The sequence below is a fragment of the Pseudochaenichthys georgianus genome, chromosome 13, assembly GCF_902827115.2.
Source record: "Pseudochaenichthys georgianus chromosome 13, fPseGeo1.2, whole genome shotgun sequence".
NCBI classification, from domain to species: Eukaryota; Metazoa; Chordata; class Actinopteri; order Perciformes; family Channichthyidae; genus Pseudochaenichthys; species Pseudochaenichthys georgianus.
This window is the reverse complement of record NC_047515.1, coordinates 24681956-24698587: the sequence shown is the minus strand read 5'-3', so window position 1 is coordinate 24698587 and position 16632 is coordinate 24681956. Positions and strand designations below refer to the sequence as shown.

Sequence of the window (16632 nt, the reverse complement as noted above, 5' to 3'; positions counted from 1 at the left end):
AAATGTGGTAATTGTCCCCCCTACCGGGATCACCATGACCCGTGTGTAAGGTGTCTGTTTCAAATGTATTTATATGTTTAAGCCAATATCTTTATATGATAGTTACCTCCTTACTAATCCACTTTTGGCCAAACATTGTTGTTTGTATGTATAATGTTTATAGTAAGATGTATCAAACTATATAAAAGAGTCAGTCATTTCAATGCCCTTTACATTAAAACATTTCTTATTTAAGATCTACTATTTAACTTGGGTATAATTGATTATTGTTTTCTGCTACTTTAAACTGTTTGTTAAATATTTTAACTCAAACTTTTATCTGATAACTAGTTACTTGGTAGATTGAGATAAATATTAAACATAATCAACACATGCATATTGATTGATCTTCTGTGGTATCAAAGAGTAGTTTGTCATAAAACAGCTAATTTTATAATATATCATATACGATATCATATCTGTGAATACACGCCTTCAATTTGTTTTAAAGGCAGGCTCTAAAGCGGAATAGTTGTGCCAGGAAATTCCCTCTTCTTGCTTAACCGGATAACATTCTTACCACTGAAAGGTTGCATCACTAAAACCGTTCATTAAAAACAAATATATCAATTAAATGTTCTCAATTGCCATGACTAATCACGCATTATTTATCAAATAAAAAAGGTACATACATATATCATTCTTAAACCACTACCTTTCTGCCATTAACAGCAAGGATACGATGGTAGCATGGACATGTCCATACAAGTCTCAGCAGCAGTGTGTGGTGGTACCATTATCATGAAGTAATGAGAGCTTGGACACAGTCCAGTGTGGAGTTTCCCACAGCCATCAGTTCTGCATTCAGATCAAGTGAACAGTGACAGAGTCTCACACCTGCTCTCACGACACACCCACAGCAACACACAGGTAACTAGCTGGCCTGATGGAGGACTGAGTTATATAAAGCTCTTCACATACAGGTTTGTGTGTGGGAAGAACCCACTGCAAATTGATCCTAATCATAAATTGCATTCAAAACCATTTTTGGATTGAATTTCTGATAAATGTGTTGGTTATTTGATTTTAAAAATTGTATATGTTTGAGCTGTTCAACCCTTTTGAAGATTCCACTTTAGACTCATGATCACTTAGTCAATGAGGTTAAAGAAGAATGTATCATGAAACTTATAAACCAAATCATCTATTTAGCAAAACTGACTGACATACAATTAAAAGAAGCTGCTTGATGTCATGAGAAAGATAGTTTTGTGTCAACCTAACAAGCGCCTGTACGGTTGAGAATGTGTCTCGGGAATGATGTACTTAATATATAATAAACTTAAAATAAGCTATGTCAGTAAACAACTCTGAATTAAAAGGAAAGTTTATTGTGTTTTATGAGAATAGTTTCCCTGTGCCGTGCTGGCTCACTGTAAATAGAGAATTTAAATAGTCAAAGATTTTAATCCAACCATAAATCGTAGCAAAACGGACATTTTGTAGTTCAGCTATTTCCCAATCTATGAAACTTCCTGGAGTTACGCAATAATCCAAATGCATTTCGCTCTGGATAAATAGAGCTGTTATATGTCATCTTTCCAAGAAAAACACATTGTGTGAAGATGAGAAACTGCAAATAAAGAGAATACAAGGTGTGAAATAACCATAAACAAAAGAAAACCTTTCACCTGAGCGTTTCTCTCAAAAAGAGTCGATGTTGACATTTGAAACATAAAACCATCTTGTGTTTTTGCCAAGATTCATTGTTTCTAGGAATAAACAAGCACGTTAGGAACGTGAGTTGGCAAGCAGCTGAAGGACATGTTTAAAAGTGCTTTTCTTGCTCTTCAATCTTCATCAGAACCTCCCAGAAGAATAAGTGTGTTTCAGAGGAAGAAACGACAACACAAAAATAACAGACGGACATTTTATTTGATGAATTATTGACCCAAACATGCCCCCAGTGAGGGGTTGAAGTTGGACATGTGAAAAGGAATTTGACTGTTTCGCACGAGAGTGAAACTGCAGAACAATGAGAAGTGACACAGACAGAGCTATAAATAAGAGAAGGACTGGTTTATATTGCATTTAGTTTGATTAAATATTAAGCCAGCTAGTGTGACAGCTACATCAGAGAAGACAATGTGAAGCGCAGATCTGAAACTACTACTTGAGACTTTTCGTCAACTTCTTGTAGGAAGTCGTGTTTTTCTCCCAAAATCATGTGAAAGCAAACATAATAGATCTTAGACAAAGATTACATTTCAACATTTAAAAGTGACCTCACTAATCATTTAGTACAATGGAAGGCAATTCATGGGAGGGTTTCTGTTGTTTCCTAGGTTATGATGTTAAGGAGTTCTCTTTTTAAGACCCACATTGACTATGGGAATCACCTTCTTCTGACCATTAATGCTGGCAGCATTCTGCCACATATGATGGAATGTTAACTTGTTTCTTAAAGCCTTGACCGGCAAGGTCTTCAGACAAAGACATTAGTGAGAGGACAGACAGCTTCACAGTGCAAGCAGCCGGAGCAGCATCATCTGGCTGTAAATCCAGAGGAGTCAAGGGAGAACATTTTGGGAAATACACCTATTTACTTCATTGCAGAGATAGATATCACTCTGGATATGGTCATTCTCAGCAAGAACGCAAATAGAAGCTATGACCAAAATGTTACCCAAAATGTTTCTTTTACAGTGGACGGAGAGTGTGTGAGGGCGCTTCATGACCCCGACTGACCCGCCCTCATAGCTCTTCTTCTGTCTTCACCTGGACCATGTTGGAGGGGCTGTCCTGGGCCTCTGCCTGCGGAGCCTGGCTCTCATTGACGAGCATGTTGAACTGCAAGTCGCTGTAATGGGAAAAGTCCTGAGAGTATGTGCTAAAGTTCTGGTTTAAGTTCAAATCCATGTTTGCAAACGAGAGGTTTGCATCGGGCCCCTGCTCAAAGCCAGAGGACAGGGACATGTTGAAGCTCGGGTCAGAAAGCATTTCCCGCAGTTCAGGTATTTCTAGGATCTGGTTGATGATTGTCGTTGTGTCGGTGTCGGAGTCCTGGGGCTCGCTGTACTGCATCTCCCCTAGAGCGAAGGTCCCGCGCTCGGGGGCACAGAGCCGGTCCTCCGAGGGCATCATGGTCAGAGGCTGCGGGAAGTGAAAGGGCTGCTCCGCTGCAGGGGCCCCGTCTGCTGTAGGAGAGGAACAGGTTGGGTTAGGGAGGAAATCAAAACGTAATGAAAGGTCTGGGATAAGGTAGAAAACTTTAAACTTGGATCATGACATGAGATGATATCTAAAGCCTAAGATCAATGTAGTTATTTCAAGACATTTCAGTGATAACAAAACCCTCCTTACGTGTAATATATTAAAATATGAATATAGACACATCCCGTTAATTGGGAACAACACCGAATGCAGTCTAATAAATACTGCTATACATCCTACCTTTCATAAAGAATATATTTGTATTCTACCTTAGTATGTGTAGATTTGGATGTAGAAATATGTGCCAGAGCTGACAATCATCTTGAATACAGAATTGTGCCTTAAATATAAATTAAATAAGCTATAACACAATTATAATAAGAACATTATAGTCACAGTAATTGTATATGTGACTTCTGTGCCTACATTTAGTGTGAACATAGGAGGGGCAGATTCTGGTCATACATGAAGGCAGATTTAAACATGTAGTGTAAGTTGCTAACGCACATCTTCTCAGCTTTAATACAACAGAGCCTTTGTTAATATAATCACTATCACCTGTGCTTTACCTGCTGTGACAAGTCAAAATGTTAGCTGCTAAAAATACAAAAATGTCAAACGGACACAAAGACTTCTTGCTTCATTGAATCAGTTCACCTCCACCTGCCTCCAGAAGAAGTAAACATGAAAGAAGGGTCCATACATTGAATGTAAGGAAAGTCTTTCAGGCCTCACCTGTCCCACACGACTTCTCTCTGAAGCTGATGTCTGACTTTATCTTTCTCTTCCGTTTCACCTCATATGGATCTGAAAAGAGGAAATAATAATTGACCTGATGTTTTTTGTTTTCAGCCAGTAAGATGATCTGATGCTTTTGCTTCACATCAAGTAAACCGCCCTACAGACAGCGCTGACTGACCCGGGTTGTGCGGCAGGTACGTGAAGGCGATCGACTCGCTCTCCATCTGGTCCGAGAGCCGCCGCAGGACCACGCTGACCTCCACCTCCTCCGTGAGGTCCTGCTCCTGGTAGGGCGGGGTCTTGAACACGATGGCGATCTGCCGGTGCACGTCTGTCTGCGCAAACTCCCCGCACGCCTTCCACGAGCCTCGTCTGAAGATGATCTCGATGTCATCTGTGGATCAACGACACGCAAAGCCAGGGCAATCAAAATCAATGAGAAAAATACTTCCTAATTTTGAAATAGCAGTTGGTTACAGAATATCGGGTTATACATTACACAAAGAAGCATAACATTATACTACCACTTTTGCGTCAAGTTAAGTTCATGATACCTGACTTTTTCTAAATGTTAATTTTCTTTTGGCAGGGTAACAGAAATCCCTTTCACTACAAAGATCCTGCAGTAAATACCCACATCATTTAAAGGCAACTCCCGAAGCTCTGTTGTATAAAAACACTGAATGAGCTTCCACATAAATGACAAAAGATGCAAAGGCCGCTAAATGGGGCGGTGGTGGCGAAGTCGATAGGGACTTGGCTTGGCACCTGAAAGGTCACCAGTCCAAGTGCCACCGAGGTGTCCCTGAGCAAGGCACCGTTCCCTACACTGCTCCCCGGGCGCCGTTCAAAATGGCAGCACTGCTCCTAACACTAGGATGGGTCAAATGCAGAGAAACAATTTCCCCACGAGGGATTAATAAAAGTCCATCTTATCTTATCTTAAATACACACGGCTGAATCACGTGATGTAGCTCTGCTCAATCAAAGGATCAGTATCATCAAAAGGGAAACCGTGGTCGACTTAAAATGACCACTCAAGGATTAAAAAGAAACAAAGTCATCAAAAAAAGAACATAGAAATAAGCTTTATAGAATTGGTCTTTGCCTAAAAAATACACAAAAAAAAAAACCGTAGTTTATCCTCTAAATCAGGGGTGTCGAACTCAAATACACAGTGGGCCAAAATAAAAAAAATCGGTACTAGTCGAGGGCCGGACTGGTTCAATGTTTATTGAATGAACTTATTGCACATATCAGCTGTCAAAGACTCCTTGTCTTCACTAGCAAATCTTTTATCACAACTAGACTACAAGGAAATATTGCTACTTGGAGATTTAAACAGGGACTGGTTAACTGCAGTGTCGGAGGATTTTAAAAACCTTTGTTACTCAGATTGTGGCCAGTCCTACTCGCCCTAACATTAAGTCCCCTAATAAATCCTCCCTAATTGATCTCATTTTAACTAATGTTCCCCATAAATATTCATCTGTGGGAGTATTTGCAAATGATCTGAGCGATCACTGTGTTGTAGCCACAATTAGGGACACTAAGGTCCAAAAGATTAAACCTCGCATTATCATTAAGAGAGACAAAAAACATTTTGTGGAGCAGGGTTTTGTGCATGATCTGTTTGATTTTGATTGGGGTAAAATCGATCTGTGTGCTGATGTAGAAACCGCATGGTCTTATTTTTATCTTGGTTTTATGGAGATCATTGATAGACATGCACCCCTGCGTAAATTTAGAGTAAAGGGACGAGACAATCCTTGGTTTTCTGCTGAGCTGTCTAGTCTCCTTCATGAGAGAAACAAGGCCTGGGCAAAGGCTAGGAAATCAGGCTCAGAGGTAGAGTGGCTGCGTTTTAGGCAGCTAAGGAATAGCTTCACTTCAAATGTCAAAAGTGCAAAGTCGAAGTACTATTTGTCAGTTACCACAGAAAACCTAAATAATCCTAGGAAATGTTGGAAAGCAATAAAATCGATATCCACCGGTGAGATCCGTAATGAGCTACCTCCGTGCCTTACCACAGCATCTGGCTCTATATCGGACAGGGCTACTATGCTAAATTGCTTTAATGAGCATTTTGTGTCCTGCGGTTCTATGTTTGATTCTGTGACTAACTCTGCTTCTGTGAACACCACAGTCTGTGACTCTGAACAACGTGGTCTGGAAAACCCTTTCAGTTTTACTCCTTTTACTGTTGATGTTGTTCATGAAGCATTATCTAAGCTAGATCCTAGGAAACCGGCTGGCCCGGACAACTTAGAACCTTTCTTTTTAAAGATAGCTGCAGATTTTATTGCTCCACCTCTTACTTCTCTTTTTCTCTCTCCCTCAGCACAAATGCAATTCCAAAAGTATGGAAGTCTGCTCCTTTACTGAAAGGCAACTATTTTAAATAACTATAGGCCAATCTCTAAATTGTCAGTTCTGGCTAAGGTGCTCGAACGACTTGTGAGTGAACAAGTAAAGGAGTTTTTATGTATAAATGATATCCTGTCTAAGCATCAGTCAGGATTCAGAAAGAAACACAGCACCATCACTGCGACAATGAAAGTGGTAAATGACATTACTAGTATTTTAGATAATAAGCAGAGTTGTGCAGCTCTGTTTATTGACCATTCCAAAGCGTTTGACACCATTGATCATCGCATCTTAAAGCAGAGGCTACTCAGTATTGGCATATCCAGCCTTGCAGTGGGGTGGTTTGTAAACAACCTCTCTGAAAGGTCCCAATGTGTTCATTTTGATGGGCTGTCTTCTGAGTGGTTAAACATTTCTAATGGTGTACCACAAGGTTCTGTTTTAGGACCACTTTTATTGTCCATATATATATCAACAGTTTAGGTGATAATGTGGATGAAGCTACTTTACATTTTTATGCGGATGATACTGTGATGTACTGTGCAGGTCCCTCCATTAAAGAGGCTGTTGTTAAATTACAGGCTGTTTTTAACATTATTCAGACTCAGCTCTCTGAATTAAAGCTTCTTTTAAATGTGGATAAAACCAAGGTAATGCTCTTTTCAAAAGCAAAAAAGACACCAGAGCCTGTTTTTGATATTGTAACTACGCAAGGAACAAAACTTGAAGTTGTTGCCTGTTACAAATACCTTGGTATCTGGCTTGATGATTGTCTTACTTTTAAACTTCAGGTCACTAATCTGCTTAAAAAGCTGAGGGTTAGGCTAGGTTTCTTCTACAGGAACAAGTTCCGTTTCTCATTTGAAGCCAGGAAAAGGCTAGTCACTGTGACCTTTTTACCTGTGCTGGACTATGGTGATTTGATATATATGAATGCACCTGCCCATTGCCTGGAAAAGTTAGATGCTGCGTATCACAGTGCACTGAGATTTGTTACTAACTGTAAAGCACTTACTCATCACTGTACCCTGTATGCCAAGGCAGGTCTGCCTTCACTAACTGTACGGAGGCTCAGTCACTGGTACACGTTCATCTATAAAGCCATGTTGGGTAAACTACCTTCTTATATCTGCTCTCTGATCTCTCGACGAATTGAAAGTACGTATTGCCTGAGATCTCATGATGTTGTTTTATTAAATGTGCCAAGTGCTAGGACTGTCTTAGGGAAGAAAGCTTTTAGATGTGCAGCTCCACTAAATTGGAACAGTCTGCAAACCTGTTTAAAACTGAGCACTTTGGTTCCCCTGCATCATTTTAAAACTCGGCTGGGTGACATGCTGTTTGATACTCATGGTACCTGTCACTGTAAATATACTTTTGTAAACTGTACCCTGTACATTATGTTGTATGTCATCCTTATTGTTGTTCTGTTGTTTTTATGTTACATGTGTAACTAATGTCCTGCAGGTCACCCTTGAAAAAGAGATCTTTTGATCTCAAGGGGCTTTCACCTGGTTAAATAAAGGCTACAAACAAACAAAACCTGGAACTAACAAAGCTTAAATGATTGCCTGTAACAACATTAAACATGAAATAAGCAGTTGCATTCATTTCTTATGGCTCTATCTGCAGCTTTTCCGGAGTCATTTCTTATGATTACATTTTTCCACAGGCCAACAACAGCTTCAAAACTCAGTGTGCTGCTCTGTGATGCTAGTTCAAGCCAGATGCAAGTTCATCAATGTTTCGGGTCAGGCTCTGAGCTGAGGAAACCCTCAGGATGGAGTGAAGGTGTGCGTGCAATATTTCATTTCAAACCTTTATTTATACAGATAAATCCCATTGAGATCATTGATCTCTTTTTCAAGGGAGACCTGCTCAAGTAGTTCCACATGAAACATAAAAACATAAACAGAACAACAAAAGGACATCATACAGCATCATTTACATAATTATCCACATAAACAGGAACCAATAGCTTCCGATTGAGTAGCATCCAACCGAGCTTTAAAAACATTTAGTGGCACCAGATTGTTCAGTTTCCATTTAATTTGCAGACTATTCCAAGACAGAGGAGCTGCGCATCTAAAAGCTGTCTTCCCTAAGACAGTCCTAGCAGTTGGCACATTTAATAAAACCACAGCATTCGATCTCAGGCAGTAGCCACTTACAATTCTCCGAGAGATCAGGGAGCAGATATAAATATACCGGCGGGCCAAATCTAATAGTAATTAAAAATTATCCTGGCCCCTTTGGCCCCCGGGCCTTGAGTTTGACACATGTGCTCTAAATGTATGCCGTTTGGACGTTCACAAATAAACGTCCCCTTACCTTTCTGCACTTTGTCACACAACATGTAGATTTCCGTCTTGCCGGCGCAGGAGCCTCTGTACTGGTTAAACCGTCCGATCTTCAGCTGAGATGTGGTCGTGGCCTCTGTGAACAAACACAACAACGCGTGAGAATCAGGAAACACAGTAACACATGGTTGGTGCGGCTTAATCAAGAGACTGTTTCTTACTCTTGTCATAGATGGGGTTGGACAGCACTGGGCTGAGACAGTCCTTCCCCCCGTCGTCCCACTCAAAGTCACACTGAAAACACAGACGTACCACGTTCATGTCCATGTCCTCAATGCCCTTTGTGTGACCAGCTGGGGGGGGGGGGGGATACAACAGTCTTAATGAATTTCAACAGCAAGAAAGAGGAAACTGTCATCCATTTTTATTTAAAATGTATTGATGTGTACAAACATAACAATATGAACTGTGTGTGTGTGTGTGTGTGTGTGTGTGTGTGTGTGTGTGTGTGTGTGTGTGTGTGTGTGTGTGTGTGTGTGTGTGTGTGTGTGTGTGTGTGTGTGTGTGTGTGTGTGTGTGTGTGTGTGTGTGTGTGTGTGTGTGTGTGTGTGTGTGTGTTTTGTTTCATCTTACTTTGAAAGGGGTCGATATTTTGGCTTCTTCTCTTCTGAAGTGAAACGTCCAGCTCTTTCCTCCTCACACACTGGATCCCAAGGTTACTAAAGCTTCAAGTCCAGAAGACAATAAATACTTACTATGTTGTATGATGGACAACACACCAAATGTATAATGAGGTTACTGTACGAGTCTGAGGAATAAACTGTTTGATAAAAAGTGGCATGTTGATGCAGGAGATGAAAGAGGGATGGGAGGAGCACCTGTGACGTCGGTTGCTGTGAGGGTTGAGCGTGACCACGCAGATTCCTGATCCATTCGGGCAGTCTTTACCCACAAGGCAGTGGGGGTGAGGCCGGTGTGGAGGGTCTTTGGTCACCAAGGAAACAGTAACTGTGACCCTCTTTAAGTGTTCGATGGGACCTTGAATCTGAAAGAGAGAACAGGAAGATTAAATAGTTTGGTGAGTCAAAATGACAAGGCATCTGTGACATAAAAACACATGTGTTATTATTATGTATAGGGTGTTGTGCAACATGGCAAGATATTACAAGAAAACAGAAACAAGAAGGGGAGCTTTCAAATTGAGAAACATTGTGAAGATTTAATAAAATAAATATGAAGAAATACAGGACATGGGGAGAAATTCAGATGATCTGCCAATCAAAGCCTACTTTCTGTTCTTCACACCATTGGGTGTTTGTGCATATATTTAGCATATTCAATCTTCTTACTTCTGCATTTGAAGACTCCATTGCTTTTGCATTGTTTGTGACAAATATCTGATAACCAGTCCATGTAGCATCAGTTCACCAAAAAGAACTGAAACGCCAAAATTAAATATTAATTAGGGGTTTTACTCAAATATCTACATTTCATTTACATGAATTGCAGAAATCCACTGATTTTTCATTGACAAAATCCTCACACACCTTGTGTTTCCTCTTCGTTGTGTGATATGTATGTTTGTATAACGCGAAGATGAAAGTGTGGTAGTGTTGTCAGAATGTGGGAAGGTGACAAACCGCCCGTCTTTGACCACACTTCGGCTGGGATTTGTGGGGACTTTCTTTTTGACTGACAACCCACATCCTTGCAGCTCCACCCTCCTCGCAACAAGGGGTTCAAGTGAACACACCAAACATTATCAACTATGGTTAAAACTTCTCTAACTGCCACTGAGAGCCAGTAAACCCCCTTTAAGATCCAACACAAATTAACAAATGTAAGTGTAATGTGTTTACCTCGATGGCAGGCTGACTCTTGTTGGTTTCGGTGCTGGACGCCCCCGGGATGCTTCCGGCCGAGCGCCCCTCACACTCATAGCGAAACCTCATGCCTCTCTCCTTGGGCTCCTCCACCAACACCAGCTTGGGCTTGTTCAGTAGCCGCTCCAGCATCTCGCTGTCGCCTCCGCGGTTCTGAGAGGAAACAACGCTGGAGCTCTTGGAAGCCAGTGAACACGAGGAGCCTCGACCACGCCGAGAGGAACTGGATGCAAAAGATCGGGAAGGATGAGCCATCTCTCTGGAAGGGCAGGACGGGGGCTGAGGGAAGGTGCAGGTTGGCTGTGGAGAAACAATAGAACAACATTATAAACGTTGTTATTTATCATTTATCCAACCTGGTAAGACCCATTGAAGTTGGCAACCTCTCTTTCATTGGAGACGTGGTCAAGACAGCTGCATAAAAGAGTTTCAAGAGACTAAAGAAACCGTTTCAAATGGCTGGAGCAGAACACATGGACACTGATCAAGCTGAATTCCTACATATTTATAACAAAACATGTAGCAACTTCTTGTGTGCTCTTGAGGCGTAACAATATAAAGATAATGTCATTACCTGCTACTCTATATTTCTACACTACCAAATTATAAAACGTTTCCAGTTTTTTGACCACTCAAACAGCTTTTAGAACCCAGTCCTACGTTCACCTATTCACACACACAATTAGGGCTAGAAGGGGCCACACACACACACACACACACACACACACACACGCACGTGTGTGTGCTTGGGAGCAAAGGGCTAGCATTACCATTTCACACTTAAGATTAATATTATTAAAATATATTTAGATTAATATTTTTGATAAAAAGACCCAATGATTCCAAAATGTCTGATATACGCAAATAAGACATTATCTAACTTTTGTTTAATTTAGGAGGAATACAGGTGCTAATAGTTAGATGACAAGTTAGTCAAATAAACACCTAAATGTATAAGCCAATCTCTTGGGGTCATATTTATGGATGATTATGGATTGTTATCAGTTACAACAATGACCTTATAAACATTTCTTTCAGGGTCAAATAAGTAAATGATACAATATTTGACACGTAATAAAAATGAAATTAATGAATAACTTTCCCGTAGAATCAGAAAACATAAACTTACAATCAGAGGCAAATATAAAGCATATATAAGATAAGCTACCATTCTAGCAGATAACGCTGAAGGTGAAGCATTGTGCATGTCTGAAGTGAAATGAAGCATCAAAACCGAGTCACTGCACGTCTTATCTTCCTACCCTTCTTGTCTCTCTATCAATGCAACAACCATGCGCTCATTTGACTCCTCCTTCGCTTCAATGTCTTATTTCCCCCTTACACCACAGATACCCTATTTTCCATCCCCCTCAAGACTCTTGCATGTCTCTCATGCTGCTTTTACTTTCTCTATCTACAGTCTCTGCAGGGCTCCCTTGCTTCACTTGTTAACTTCTGTTCACTTAGGTCTCTGAATGGGTTACACGTGACGTAAAAGGAATAATCAATAAAAACACATTCAAGTATTACGTTTATCTGAAGCATCAATGTAACGACAGATGAGAAATCAAACCTCTAGTGAACAAAGAAGAATAGAAGTTGACCTCTCTGTCACCTGTGAAGCAGAAACTGAGGCTGGGAGCTCATTAAAGTGCAGCAGAGATCTGGGTGATGCCTCAGCATGAGATCATGCTTCACAATATCCGGTCAAGAAACAGACGTCTGTTGTCAAAGCCTGGCCAAACCTGTTAGCCTGAAAACACTGGAGCTAAACAATAGCCTGGCAGAGTGAGCAGCGAACAGGAAATAGGAAGTCAGCTCAACCAATCGACCAATTGAAGAAGCGTCTCAGGAAGAAGAATGTGAACTTTCACCCCTTGGTGGGTTTGGCTTGTAAACAGAAAGGACGTCAAACAGAAAAAGGGAGTCATATTACAGTTTTTCCATCCACTCCTCCTCTCTCTCTGTCGGCCTCCTCCCTCAGAAAAGCATGCGGAGGAGGTGTGTCAGCCTCGATCACAGCTGCAAGTCCCTCTTAGCAAACACTATTTGAATACTAAAACCCCCATTTTTGAAATTTCACATGCAGATCCTTTGCTAATAAAGACTTTAGGCCGTCTTCTTGTGCCTTACATTAAGAGCTCTCTGAGAATGCCACATCTTCACTGCAGTGTCATCAGATTACAGATTACTTCGGAGCTGTAAACCACGTGCTTTATGGTAAGAGCCCGAGCTGCCTGAATACTCCTCTCAACAACAACCAGCCCTCTGCAGGCTACACGTGTACTACAGTGCAGTGAATTACACCAACATTAAATCCATACAACAAATACTTTGTCACTACATCTGCAGTCCCATTTTGAGTTCATCTTAACAGAGAATAAACCAGAATGGAGCTTCCTCTGTTGTTCAGTTTAGTTGGTCAATTGGTGAATCTTTAAAATGTCAGAGAAAATTGTGAGAACTGACATCAAGCTTCAAGAGCTCAAGGTAACAGTGTGAACTGAAGGCTTGCCTATACTTTAAGGCTAATCAGATACATTACAAAAACAAAACAACAAAAACGTGTGTTTGAGAATCTGGAATACTTATATCCATGTCCTTTTTGTTCAATATTTCACTTGAAGAATAACATTTGTTAAATAATTTTTGACAACCAACAAGTAGGTAAACTGACCATTTGTTTTGAATGAAGTCTATGTTAGATAAGGACAAGCGGTGGAAAAGCCATAGGTCTGGCAGACAGAGTAAAATGGTAGACTTTCTATTAACAGTCTAAATTATTAGTAATAAGTCTTGACATTAAGGCAACATTATGCTTCTCTAACTGTGTTTACAATATTTAATAATAAGAGGTCTGTATTGTATATAATTAAACTTTATCTGTGTGTTATAAAGGCCTGTTGTCGCCCCATTTGCAGTTGAGCCAGTACTCTGGGTGTTGCCCAGAGTCATTTTGGGAAATGTAGGAAACCTATAACTGAGAAACAACACAAATGACTACACTGGTACAAAACACCACAGTGTGACAGCACACCACAAGATGTGTTTTACCCTCTCACCTGACACGCGGTGCCTCTCGCCACCAGCACGGGCTGAGAGGACGGAGAGGAGCTCTGCCGGAGCAGCCTGTGGTTCTGAGGCTGGCAGAGGTCAGCAGGAGGAGCGGGGGGGCCGGGCAGGAGGGCTCGCAGCCGCTCTCCCCCATCCTCTGTGATGATCTCCTCAATGAGGTCTGGAAAATAATAATATTTTTTATGAAAACTTCATAGCTGATGATATATAGCAGAAGGATATAAAGATGGTAAAACATCCAAAAATAAGAGGGAACTCTGCTGATGAACTAGTATAAAAGGACATGGTAGTAAGTAATATATTTAGTATCTCTAAGGACTCATAATTTAACACATATTTTAGGGTTTTCCACTAGTTTTTCTTACAGCTTACACATACATCAGCAAAAAGGTTTTCACATGTTAAAGAATTATTAAACCTGTGGGCAAAAGGGCAATATCCTACAGAGGAAGTGCCATTATTTAATGAGTGTGATTTATATAGACACCGGCAATAATAATAATTATATAATAACCCTGTGTTTGTATTTTGTGAATATATTCTGTGTTTATTTCTTTTTGATGTAAATGATCAAGCTTAAATTGTTATATAATTCACACTATCCATTTGTTTTTATATCAGGACACCAAATTGTCCCGCCAATTACCAAAACATATACATGTGATGTGGTAAACTGTTTCAGAAGTGATGTTGCCATGGTTACCAGAACATAAATCTCATGCACACCGATTTCCACCTGCGGTCGAGGTGTAAGATGTCAGGGGCTCCACACTCACACAGAAACTAGTTTCCTGCAGCTAAGATGGTCACAATAGTACCACAGCAGAGATTATTACATTCAAATGATATTGTGTAATTTGAATAAGTAAAATTGGATTTTTTTGTAACACATTTTTGACAATAAAAAAAAAGTAAAATACAAGTAGGCCTACATTACAAAAATAATAGGTAGATGTATGAATTCTTAAAATAAGTTGCAGGCTTAAATGCAAACAATTTAAAACATAAATAGAACAATGTTTAATAATGCTGTTTAGCTTGCTGTTATTTGGTCTCGTGTATTATTATGTTTCCTCTGGGCCTCCTCACTAGCCTGATGTCACATTAACAAATCACAAATGCATCTGTCAGAGCAAATTAAACATGTGCTGCAAATGTGTCTGGTTCTCAAAGTGCAATGAGGAAGCAGAAATAGGCCAGCTCAAGATGGCCTGACTTCTCCTTTCTCCATGAGGTTGCAATAACACATGTATTACTATGCGTTTTGGGCAAAAGATAAAAGAAACTTACCAAAGTCTGATGGTCCTCGCGGCTCTGCAGGAGACACATACAGAGTTGTAATAAGTACTACCACTCAGATATGTTACTTAAGAAAAAGATCAAAGCAATCAAAATATACTTGATAGTTATGTCCAACCTCAGAATAATGAATATCATATCACTGGGTTATTATAATCATTGGTGTATTCATGAGTACATCACTTTATTGTTGCAGCTGGGGAAGGTTAAACTCAACTACTTGATATGGGCTACTGCTGGGCATCTTAACATATACAAATATATCACAATTGATCAGGTGATTTTGTGATTGGCTTCAAGAAATTGAAATTGTCAAAGAAAAATTGCTATATTCCTCTGTAAGGAAGTAATAGAGAAGTATTAAGTAGGATACAATGGACATCAAGTTGACTATCTCAAGGTTTTACTTAAGTAAACTCGAGCAGGCTGTGTACTTAGCACTGCAAACAGAAATCACCTGAATAAAACCTGTTAAATGTTATCCAGGAGTAAGTGGAGCCAACAGAGAGAGCCGGGTGGGAGTGTTTGTTCCCGGGAATGGGTGTTGGCTGCTCTGCTCTGACAAATCACATGCCTGCCGGTGCCGGTGATGTCAACCCTCTCCCACACACACATACACATAAACATAAACACAAACGTAAAGATTAAGACTGAAACCTGTGCCGTTGAAGATGTCCATGCCTTTCATCGCATGCGAGTTGTTCTTAAGGACCATGAACTCCACCGTCGTGTCCTTGTAGTTATTTCCAAACCGGAATATTTTCGGTATTAGTCTCTGCGGTGAAACTTTGAACAAACAGCTCCGGTAAACAAGGCCAGCTCTAGCTCTAAGTGTGTGTACCGACTGGTGACAGGCAGTTTGACTGTGAGGACATGTGTGGAAGATGTTGAAGAGCAGTTCACTTCACTTCAGTGGTTCCGCAGCAGCTTCGCTCTGATTGGCTGCTTGGGGTCGGAAACCCCCTGAACGTCACACGTCACCTCCCACAGGAAAAACCCCCGCAAAGACACCAGGTGCCGAAAATCAGCTTTATTAAGATGCATGGGTAATAATCATAGACTGTATGTAATAATAAATGTGTCATTATGAAATAAAAGTCCCATGAAATAAATAAATGTGTATTTAAATGTACATGTATACATATTTATTGCCTCATTTATTTATTTCAGAATGTATTTCATATATATATGTATTTATTTAATTATGTATTTATTTTTGGCTTAAATGGCATTCCATACATGGGTACTTATGTCACTATTATACAAAAGGTGTTGTTTTAGATTTGTACATAAAGTTTTCGTATTATCGAACGTCACTGCATGCATAATTTGCAAATAGTTCAATGCCGCACGCATGCACACACACACACACGATTGTTATCCAGGGCCCTTTCTCATTTCTCGAACTCCCCTCCTCGACTCCTATCCTCGATACTTAGTCCCGCCCACAGGAGATGCGAGCGGAGGAGCCGAGGAGGGGAACCGAGGAGAGAGGAGGGGAAGCAGCAGGCGGTTAGAGAAATGAGAACTCCTCTCCTCTGAGCGGTCATTTTAAAGAGACGTCCATTAATGATGACAGAGGGCACAGCAGCCCTCTGTCTGATGGACAGATGTGTTCATGATGACTTATATATTTACTTTGATTCATTCACAGTGCGGTATAATGAGACAATAACAGGCTACAGATGCGGACACGCACACACACATATATATGTATATATTTATATAAATATATACAATTTCAGAATCAAACAGAGCACTCATAATAACACTAT

General features: G+C 40.4%; 1 protein-coding gene across 4 annotated transcripts; it reads right to left on the bottom strand.

Moving 5' to 3' along the window:
• Nucleotides 1-1895: 1895 nt before the first annotated feature.
• On the bottom strand, nucleotides 1896-15754 carry relb (v-rel avian reticuloendotheliosis viral oncogene homolog B). Of its 4 annotated transcripts, none has more exons than XM_034097762.2 (11): nucleotides 15515-15754; nucleotides 14849-14872; nucleotides 13546-13718; nucleotides 10460-10783; nucleotides 9479-9645; nucleotides 9234-9325; nucleotides 8822-8953; nucleotides 8632-8736; nucleotides 4112-4327; nucleotides 3928-3999; nucleotides 1896-3173 (listed from the first exon to the last, which is right to left on the bottom strand). In XM_034097762.2, exons 1-11 carry the CDS (start codon nucleotides 15570-15572, stop codon nucleotides 2734-2736), a joined length of 1803 nt encoding a protein of 600 aa, XP_033953653.1. In that variant the 5' UTR covers nucleotides 15573-15754; the 3' UTR covers nucleotides 1896-2733. The 4 variants fall into 4 exon arrangements, with proteins under 4 accessions (XP_033953653.1, XP_033953652.1, XP_033953655.1 ...); XM_034097761.2 differs by having other exon boundaries at nucleotides 1896-3176; nucleotides 15515-15753; XM_034097764.2 differs by lacking the exons at nucleotides 13546-13718; nucleotides 14849-14872; nucleotides 15515-15754 and adding an exon at nucleotides 12088-12364 and having other exon boundaries at nucleotides 1896-3176.
• Between the last annotated feature and the right edge of the window lie 878 nt (nucleotides 15755-16632).

Bases quoted from the DNA above. Each gene is read 5' to 3' on its own strand.
- relb (XM_034097761.2), bottom strand. From the start codon at position 15,572: ATGGTCCTTAAGAACAACTCGCATGCGATGAAAGGCATGGACATCTTC. The intron at 14,873-15,514 runs GTTTCAGTCTTA...TGTCTCCTGCAG, and splicing joins GGACATCTTCAACGGCACAG to AGCCGCGAGGACCATCAGAC. The intron at 3,177-3,927 runs GTGAGGCCTGAA...CCTCTCCTACAG, and splicing joins AGAGAAGTCGTGTGGGACAG to CAGACGGGGCCCCTGCAGCG.